Source organism: Pongo abelii, chromosome 17 (assembly GCF_028885655.2).
Source record: "Pongo abelii isolate AG06213 chromosome 17, NHGRI_mPonAbe1-v2.0_pri, whole genome shotgun sequence".
Taxonomy (NCBI): Eukaryota; Metazoa; Chordata; class Mammalia; order Primates; family Hominidae; genus Pongo; species Pongo abelii.
In genome coordinates, this window is record NC_072002.2 from 61,252,018 (window position 1) to 61,262,661 (window position 10,644).

General features: G+C 38.9%; 1 protein-coding gene across 2 annotated transcripts in view; it reads right to left on the reverse strand.

Annotated features, from left to right (window-relative positions):
- Positions 1-10,138: 10,138 nt before the first annotated feature.
- PIAS2 (protein inhibitor of activated STAT 2) overlaps positions 10,139-10,644 on the reverse strand; it is a 109,650-nt gene continuing 109,144 nt past the window's right edge. For both annotated transcript variants that reach the window (XM_063716884.1, XM_054537845.2), the window contains one exon: positions 10,139-10,311. Coding sequence is in view for 1 of the 2 variants with exons in the window: in XM_054537845.2 (XP_054393820.1) it covers positions 10,273-10,311 (39 nt within the window). In the remaining variant the exon portion in view is untranslated. The remainder of the gene's footprint in view (positions 10,312-10,644) is intronic.

A 10,644-nucleotide genomic window follows, 5' to 3' on the forward strand; every position in this document is an offset into this window, starting at 1 on the left:
TTCAAACTGCAAAAAATCAGACAAAGAGAAAATCTTCAAAGAATCCAGAAGAACAAAACACTCTACCTATACAGGGGCATAAATAAAAATTACTTTGTACTTCTCTTCAGAAACCACGTAAGCAATAAAAAAGGAGTAACATATTTAAACATCATACCGGAAATCTTAGCTAATGCAGTAAGATAAGACAAGGTATGCAGACTGGGAAGAAAGAAATAAAACTTTCTTCACAGATGGCATGATTATTATGATTATAAAGAAAATCCAAAAGAACTGATGGGGAAACTTCTGGAACTAATAAATGATTACAGCAAAGTTGGAGAATACAAAGCTGATATACAGAAGTCCATTGCTTTCTTATATATAAGAAATGAACAGTTGGAATTTGAAATAAAAACAGTATCATTTACATTGGCATCATTTACATTAGTATTTCATTACCAAATGCAATACTTAGGTATAAACCTAACACAATATATCTACATAAGGAAAGATCTACATGAGGAAAATTATAAGACCCTGATGAAAGAAATCAAAGGACTAAATAAGTAGAGAGATATTCCACGTCTATGAATAAGACAATATCATCAAGATGTCAGTTCTTCCCAACTTGATCTATAGAATCAACACAGTTCCAGTCAAAATCTCAGCAAGCTATTTTGTGGATTCCTACAAATACAACAGTGAAGAAGAACAATGTCTGAGGACTGACTCTACGTGACTTCATGACTAACCATAAAGCTATAGTAATCAAAATAGTGTAGTACTGGCAAAAGGAGAGACAAACAGATCAATGGAACAGAAAAGAGAACTCAGAAATAGACTCTCATAAATACAGTCAACTAGTTTTTTTTAAATTTTTTTTTATTTTTTTATTTTTTGAGATGAAGTCTCGCTTTGTTGCCCAGACTGGAGTGCAGGGGCACGATCTCAAGTCACTGCAACCTCCACCTCCCAGGTTCAAGTGATTCTCCTGTCTCTGCCTCCTGAGTAGCTGGGACTACAGGCACGCACACCCCCACGCCTGGCTAATTTTTGTATTTTTAGTAGAGACAGGGTTTCACCATGTTGGCCAGGCTGGTCTCGAACTACTGATGTCAAGTGATCAGCCCGCCTCAGCCTCCTAAAGTGCTGGGATTACAGGCACGAGCCACTGCGTCCGGCCCTGATTTTTGACTAAGGAACAAAGGCAATGGAAAAAAGATACCTTTTCACCAAATGGTGCTGGAACAACTGGTAATCCATGTGTAAAAAATAAGTCTACAAACAGACTTCATCCTCTACACAAAAATTAACTCAAATTGGATCAAAGTCCTAAATGTAAGAGTTAAAATCTATAAAACTCTTGGAAGAAAAAATGAGGTAAGTCTTCATGACCTCGAATTTGGTTGGCAGTGGATTTTTAGATATAAAACCAAAAGCATGAACAATAAAGAAAAAGACAGATTGGAGACTTCATCAAAATTTATGTGTGCTTCAAAGGATAGTATCAAGAAAGTGAAAAGACAATCCACAAAATGGGAGAAAATGTTTGCAACTTCATATTTCTTAATGAGGGCCTTTATCTACAATATATGAAATACTCTTACAACTAAATAATAAAGTCAGATAGCCCAATTAAAACATAGGCAAAGGATCTGAATAGATATTTCTCCAAAGAAATATACAAATGACCAGGCTGGGCATAGTGGCTCACACCTGTAATCCCAGCACTTTTGGAGGCTGAGATGGGCGGATCACTTGAGCCCAGGAGTTTGAGACCATCCTGGGCAACTATCTGTACCAAAAAATTAAAAAAAAAAATAGCTGGGAATGGTGGAAAAAAAAAAGTTAGCCAGGTGTGGTGGTGTGCACCTGTAGTTCCATCTACTCAGGAGGCTGAGGTGGGAGGATCACTTGAACTCAGGAGGTGGAGGTTACAGTGATTGAGATCATGCAACTGCACCCCAGCCTGGGTGAAAAAGTGAGACGCTATCTCTAAAAAAAGAAAGAAAGAAAAAATACAAATGACCAATAAACACATGAAAAAAAATGTTCAACATCATTTGATAAATGATCATTAGAGAAACACAAATCAAAACCATAATCAGATAATATTTCCAACCCACTAGGCTGGCTGTAATAAAAAATAGTAGTAACAAATGGTGAGAATTGAAGAAACTGGAACCATCGCACATTGCAGGGGGTAATTTACAACGGTAAACAGCCACTTTGGAAAAGCCTGGCAGTTCCTCAAAATGTTAAACATGGAATTATATATGACCCATCAATTCTACTCCTAGGTATATAACCTAGAAAAATGAAAACATATGGATACAAACAAGTGTACATGAATGTTCACAGCAGCATCACTTATAATAGCCAAACTGTGGAAACAATCCAAAAGTCTACCAGCTAGTGAATGAATAAACAAAGCATGGTATATCCATACAATGTTGTTGTTATTCAGCCATAAAATGGAATAAAATACTGATACATCTACAACATAGATGAACTTTGAAAACATTAGGCTAACTGAATAAAGCCAGTCACAAGACCACATATATGATTCCATATGAAGTGTTCAGAACAAGCAAATACCTAGAAACAGAAAGTAGATTAGTGGTTGCCTAGTGTTGGGAAGTGTAGTGCAATGAATGGGAAGTGACTGCTAATGGGTATGTAGTTTCTTTTTAGGGTAAGAATAATGCACTAAAATTGATCATGGTGATGATTACACAATGCTGCTGTGAAAAATACTAAAAAAGCAATAAACCGTACACTTTAAATTGGTGAACTGTGTATGCGTTATGGAGTTGAAATGTGTCACACCAATGGGGGCAAAATACATATATATATATATATATATATGTATGTTGGAATCCTGACCCTTCATTCCTCAGAATGTGACTTTACTTGGCAATAAGGTCTTTACAGGGGTAATCTAATTAAATGAGGTCATTAAGGTGGATCCTAATCCAATATGACTCTTGTCCTAACAAATAGGGGAAATTTGGACACACAGACAAACATGCACAGAAGGAAGACTATATAAAGAGACACAAGGAGAAGACTGCCACCTACAAGCCAATGAGAAAAACCTGGAACACATTCTTCCCTAAGAGTCCTTAGAAGGAAACAACCCTGCTGACACCTTCATTTCAGACTTGTAGCCTGCAGATCCTGAGACAATACATTTCTGTTAAGACACCCTATTTGTGAAGCTTTGTAAAGGCAGCCCCAGCATATATGTAAAGCTATATATGTAAAGCTTTACGTGCGTATATATATACATACACAGCAACCTGCATACTGTGTATATATACACATATATACATGTATACATATGTACGTATAGCTATACACATATGTACTTTACATATACATGTATAAACACACAAAGGAACATGAATATATACAAATACACACACATAAACAACTTATAAGAAAGTCACTTCAAATATAATGGCATAGTTAAGTTGTAAGTAAAAACTGTTCTAGACACTTGATTAGCAAAACAAAAAATCTTGGCCCTCACGGAACTTACATTCTAGTGGAATATTAATAGTTGAGCATATCAAGGAGTGTAGGTCAAGTAGCTGGGGGAAATGCCACTGACCGGCAAGATTACACCTACATTTCCAGGGCAGAGAGAAGAAAATGAGTTCCCAAAGATAGAAAAAGACGTGTTGGCACAAAAACCAAGAAATGGAAGAGACTGTGTCAACTGCAGATGTTGAAACTAGTAAAAATCAAGTCCAAGAGACTTGGCAATTAGGAGCACATTTGACGTCAACAAAAATAATTCCAGGAGTGTGATGGCAGCTGAGATTCTAGCATGTAAACTACTTGCCAGCAACTTTAGGAGATTACCCGGGCCACTCTGTTGCGCCAACGTGACAAAACCCCAGCCCTGAATAAATCCAACCTCTGACCTCTTCCACAACTATGGCTTCTACAATGGGCATTACTGAAGAAAGCTCTGCCATTTAGCTATCACTGTAAGTCTACAGTGTCCAACTCACCGCTAGTCCATTCTCTAATTCTCCAGGATTGCTATTTCAAACTAGCTGTTATCCTCATACATCATCCTTGCTTCTGGAACCAATAACATCAATCACATGGTTCTCAAAGACATGAAAGCCAAACCACTAAGTAACTCTTTTAACTCTCTGCTGTTCAAATGACACACATGTCTATGTCCACACCCATCCCTTCATCTGCCTTTGATCTTGATCCCAACTTCCTCCTCCTGTTCAGGAACCTTGGTGTACCAATGATCTTAGTCAACCCCTCCTGTACCTTCCGCATTTTTACCTCTACTGATTCCATCTCACTATCCTATTAGCAGTTAAACATGAAATTCAAGTTTCTTCCACTAAAAAAAAAAACACAAACAACAACAAAACACGCCAGGTGTAGTGGCTCACACCTGTAATCCTAACACTTTGGAAGGTCAAGGCGGGCGGATCATCTGAAGTCAGGAGTTCAAGACTAGGCCAACATGGTGAAACTCCTTCTCTACTAAAAATACAGAATTTAGCTGGGTGTGGTGACACGTGCCTGTAATCCCAGCTACTTGGAAGGCTGAGGCAGGAGAACTGCTTGAACCCAGGAGGTGGAGGTTGCAGAGAGCTGAGATCAGACCACTGCATTCCAGCCTGGGCAACAGAGAGGCTCCACATAAAAAAAAAAAAAAAAAAAAAAAAAAAAAATCCTTCAACCACATACAATTCTATTGCTGTAGCTCTGCCCTTCATGACAGTTTTTAAACAGTTGCCCATACTTGCTACTGCATTTCTTTACTTTGGGGTCCTCTCCCACCACAAACTAGGTAGACCCTGATCACTCCACTGAAATTGTTCTTGATGAAATTACCAGATACGGCCTGGTTAAGAAAGCCAAAGGAAGACAAAAATTAGCATAATTCCTCATTTATAAGATTCATATTCATCCCTCCCCTACATTTTAATAGGATACATATTGAAGTACTTTCATTGACCAATGAAAGCAATGGGTCATAGTTTAATTAGCAGGTTTAATTTTTCTTTAATGTCTTACAATCAGGTACTTAGATTCAATAAAATATGGTGGTGTTTTAAATGAAAGTTTTTTAAAAAATGGATACTTACTTTTTCAGGTTGTATCAGCAGCTTTTAACTCCACTAACCACTTGCTTCTTGAAATACTCTATTTTTTGGCCTCTGTAATACCACGTTATTTTCCTTCAGTCTCAGCTGCTCCTTCTTGATCTCCTTGTGTTCCTTTTCCAGTCTTATTTTCTCACTCATCAACTCCTCTGGATGAGTTCATCCACTTTCATAGTTTCAGTGCTACTACCCATCAATTGGTAGGATATGTCTATAGCTTGTCAAATAGCAGGTGGGCATGTCTTTCAGACATCAGGTCAACTGATTTTTGTTCCAGTTCCAAAGTACTGAGTCTAATAATGATTTGGGTCAGGTAGCTAGCCATCAGAGTGAGGATAAATTATGTTTACAATTATATTGTATCACTCAGTGTAGTGTACCTGACCCAGATAAGGTGGTCCTCAGTACATAACCTAGAGTAGATCATATGAAGAATTTCTCCAGCCTTTTATACACAGTAGGGTGGGTCTACAAAGAGTTGCTTACACTTTCAGGTTTAATACAACATCTATTCTCACATTATTATCCCCACTATGCACTGCTCTACCCACCCCTCATTAATGGCCCTTGCCCCTGTAAGTTTTTGGAGTTCAGAAGGTGAGTATGCTGCCTTCCAACACCCCAGCATCCATCTCCCGTACCACCTACCCTAAACATGCACCTCCTTCTGTTTTCCTCTCTTGGTGAATACTTACTGCTAAGGTATTATATATTCCAAAGGTATTGAATTTCCAGTCAGCATAAGTCAAGTACCAATGGCTATCCACCATTTCTTCATCCACCAATATTTACTGGGCACCTTCTATGTAGCACATATCATGTTAGGCTCTGGGATGCAAGTGAAAAAAGTCATCACCTCTGCCCTCATGGAGCTTACAATCTAGTAGGGGAAACACACAATATGCAGGGATTATTTTATGTATTAACAGTATATAAACAGGGTACTGTGATAATAGTTAGGAAATACTTGCTTTTTAGATAGAATGATCAAGAAAGGCCTCTGAGGAAGTAACGCTGGATTTGAAGCCTGACTCCTCAATTACAACCTGCATGACCTTGGGCAAGTAAGTCGCTTATCCTCTCAGAATCTGTTTCCACACTTGTAATATGGAGATAATCATACCAAACTCAACAAATTCTCATTACTACTAATGATCATGAAAACTCTTCAATGTCTCATCACTGTTTTACAAGGCCCTTCACGATCTATCTATGCATATTTCTCAATATTCCTTAGCAAACTTCCAGCAATTCTAAACATTTTCGGCCCTTTTTGGACAAGCTTTTAATCAATCCTCACATTTCTCCACATTACTTCCATCAAATCATTGAGGTGCCTCATTTACATGCTCTTGTAGCACCCTATACTTTGCCTTTTACCATTAACATTGTAATCTCCCTATTTCACACCTCTGTTGACGCTACTGGAGCACAACTTTGGTGGAGGCAGGATCCTGCCTTGTGTTCCAAGTGCCTGATACAATGCCTGCCACCTAATATAATCTCAAATACTTGATGACTGAGACCATTTGTAAGCCAAGAAAAGCAGCAGTAGAGAGGTGAGAGACATGGAGATAAGAGAGGGGAAGTCTGACAGGGGAAGGTCCTGAAGATGACAGGAGGAGACCAGAGTCAGTTGGCCTTAAAGGCCTACCTGATTCTCTGAGACTGGAAACAAAAAAGGATGGAGGTGGTCATAGGTGGGGAAGAAATCATGCTTTCGGATTGTCCCTTCTGTTTGAATTAGGCAGCAAAGTCATCTTCTGAGAAGGAAGTAGTCTGAAAAGAGGGCAATAACATTTGTTATAACTGATGAGAATGGGCAAAGGAACTATGCTACGTCATGTTGGAGGATGGATAGGTTACTGAGGATTTCTTCAAGGCTGCAATAATGAAAGAGCAGTCTGGACAAGTAGCTAAGAGGAAAACAGAAGGCATGGTTCAGTAGAAAATGCTGGAGGTAAAGTAACCAAAACCTCACAGACCAACTTGGATAAATCACCTATAGAATGTTGAAGATATTGAGAATAATGACCAGAATCAAGGAAGGCAAGGAACACTGTGAGCCAAAGCTTCCAGCAAATCAAAGGGAATGATCAGGCAGTTATAAGACTAGAGGTAGCTGATAGTATAACCTCTTGGCATGAGCTTCAGAGGCAGAGATTTTTGAGATGTGTAACGATGGAGTAGTGGGAAAGGACAGCAACCACTGTATCTTGAGATATGTAGAATGTGAACACAGCCCATGCTGGTCAGCTGTAGGGTATGGCAGGGCCTCAGGTGGCAGCCAAATTTGTAATGGGCAAGGCAGTGAAGAGAAAAATCAAAAGAAAAGGCTAAGATGTAGCCAAGTATGGCCTAGGAAGGGATCAGTGACTGGGGCGTGACTAGAACATAATACAGAATGGAGATAAGTGAAGGCAAAAATGGATGACAAGGGAGGTTTGTACTTTTATTTAAAAGACTGCAGAAAAACCAGGAATAAGCCTCATGGATGCTTCATTTCTGAAATCCCATGCTTAACATTCATCACTGTCTCCCATACATGATTTGTCTTCACTCTAAACTGCCTCCTGTCTCTGTAAATAGTGCCATTAACATCCAAGTGACCCAGGCTTGAAAAATGGATGAAAAATGGACTCAACCCTTACTCCTTGAGTCTTCCTTTGAAATGGCTTCAGCATCCACTCCTTCCTTATTACTCTGGCCATCAACTGAAACCAGTTCTCATAATGTTAAGTCTAGATTCCCATATCAGTCTCCTAGATAGCACAGCTAATTAACGTCACTTCAGTTTACGCAGAGAGCTTTTGGGGTAAGTCTAGGTCAGACTCCCAAGTCCACTACTCATTCACTGTGACCTTGGGAAATGTACCTAAACATGTTTCATTTGTAAAATGGGGAATAACACCACTTTCCTCTAAGGAGCCATTGCAAGAATGAGACATTCTTGGAAAGTTCTTTGCACAATGCCTGTTACTGATTTGTGTGTGTGTGTGTGTGTGTGTGTGTGTCTCACTCTGTCACCCAGGCTGGAGTACAGAGGCATGATCCTGAGTCACCGCAACCTCCGCCTCTCAGGTTCAAGCAATTCTCATCCCTCAGCGTCCCAAGTGGCTGGGATTACAGACATGAGCCATCATGCCCTAATTTTTTGTATTTTTAGTAGAGATGGGGTTTTACCAAGTTGGCCAGGCTGGTCTCAAACTCCTGGCCTCAAGTGATTTGCCTGCCTTGGCCTCCCAAAGGGCTGGGATTACAGACATGAGACACCATGCCAAGCCTAAGAATTCTTGATTTTTGGAACCTTGATTATAAGCTGCCTGATGTCTGGAACCAAAACTTCTGTAACACTCTATCCCACCTGTACTTACAAAACACTCTAAACATTTATTAAACAGTTTGATGAAGGCCAAAATAAGAGGCATATGCTATTTTACAACACGGTAATACTCTTCATCACTTAAAATAATTAAGCTTTGAGAACACAAAATAAAGCTTCTTAAAAAAGCCATTCAGAAATAGGAAGCAGTTTGGGAAATAATGATTGTGCTACGCCAATCAAGAAAATGTTGTACCTCAAACATCTGAAGGTAGCCATCTGTTTTTTCTTTCCCTGCACCTACCCTTATTGGAAACATAAGGGAATATAAAGTGAAAATAGGCAATGTTTGCCTGTTTTTATAGCTTTTAGCCTTACCACTTTTCAGTTTGGGGATGGAATGCCTTTGGCTCAGTAGATTCTACTGGCTTTGGGGAGCTCAGAAAGGCCATAATGGGGCCTACAGGAAGAGGAAAAAGAGAGCTGACCTCTTAACGGCAGGCCTTAGGTACAAGAGGCTTTTTAAAAAAGTGACAAAACTTTTGAACTAAAGATGGAAAACGTAGTCTGACAAAGAATATTTGTGGAAATTTACAGTGCCAGTAAAATCATGTGAAAAGCTTGGATAGACATACGTAGGTGTTTCTGAAACAGGTCAGATTATATATATATATATATATATATATTTTTTTTTTTTTTTTTTTTTTTTTTTTGAGAGAGTCTTGCTTTGTTACCCAGGCTGGAGTGCAGTGGCACAATCTCGGATCACTGCAAATCCTCCGCCTCCCGGGTTCAAGCGATTCTCCTGCCTCGGTCTCCCAAGTAGCTGGGACTACAGGCGCCTGCCATCACACCCACCTAATTTATGTATTTTTGCTAGAGATGGGGTTTCACCATGTTAGCCAGGCTCTCCAACTCCTGACTTCAGACGATCTGCCCGCCTTGGCCTCCCAAAGTGCTGGGATTACAGGCGAGAGCCTCCACGCCCAGCCCATGTCAGATATATTTAAAACTAAGAAAGCTTGGGAAAATCTCTGCCAATGATCTCCACATCAGTTAAACCCATTCCATAGGGTCAGAAAGGCAGAGGGTCTTAGTGCAGATGCCAGCATAAAGATAAAATCTTGCATGTTCTTGGAAAATATGGCCAGACCACCCTTCCCATACCATCTAGCTGCAGTATAAATTAGCATACCCATGTGGAAAAGTGGTATGAATCAAGAACTACAAAAGTGTTCATATACCCTTGACTAGAAATTCCACCTCCAGTATTTTATCCTAAGAAAATAATTTATACACAAAGACATTCATCGTGGCATTATGAGATACAATCTAAACTGTTCAAAATAAGTAAAGGTTATATGAATCATGGCACATCCATAACAATGGAGTACCATAAAATTAATAATAGTTGACACAGTTTTAATGACATGGAATAATGCCTGTAGATTGAGGGGAAAAACCCCGAGATATAAATTACACTGAGAATGATGAAACTATGTAAAAATATGCAGAAGTAGCAAAGACACTGGCAAGGAATATGCAAAAATATCAAGTGATTTTTTTTCTGGTGACAGAATCATAGGCAATTAATTGTTATACTTTTCTGTATTGTCTAAATTTTCCACAATAAGCATGTACTACTGACATAAACAGAAAAAACAAACATTATTCAACCAGGCAAGCATTAAAGAATGGACATTGTATACAGCTTTATTTATTTCTTTTAGGAATTGCAGGTTCCTAACAAAGTGGGGGTGAGGGGGGTATTACAAACCAGTCACTAGGCAGGAACATTAGACTCCAAAAGCAGAGAAATGCTTAATTTTCTTCTACCTGTTTCACCACATTCATGTAGAACTGTAGTAAAAAAGATGGTGAATCAGGTTGAATCAATCTAAATAACAACTTAAAGCTCCCAAATCACATGAACCTAGGACCACTAAATCCAATGTCAGACACGTTTAAATGGTGCACTGCTCTACATTTTTCTATGATGAAAAGAGCTAGAAAATAATGGTAGTGTCATTACATTTCATGAAAATGGGAGAAAATCTTGCAGGAAAAATTAAGAAAATAAAAATGTTTAGTAAAGAAAGAATGGTCCGGCTAAGTGCTTTTTTTTTTTTTTTTTTTTTTTTTAACCAACTGAAGGCCAGAGAAATGAAAGGCATACCTGTGAATTAATGCTTT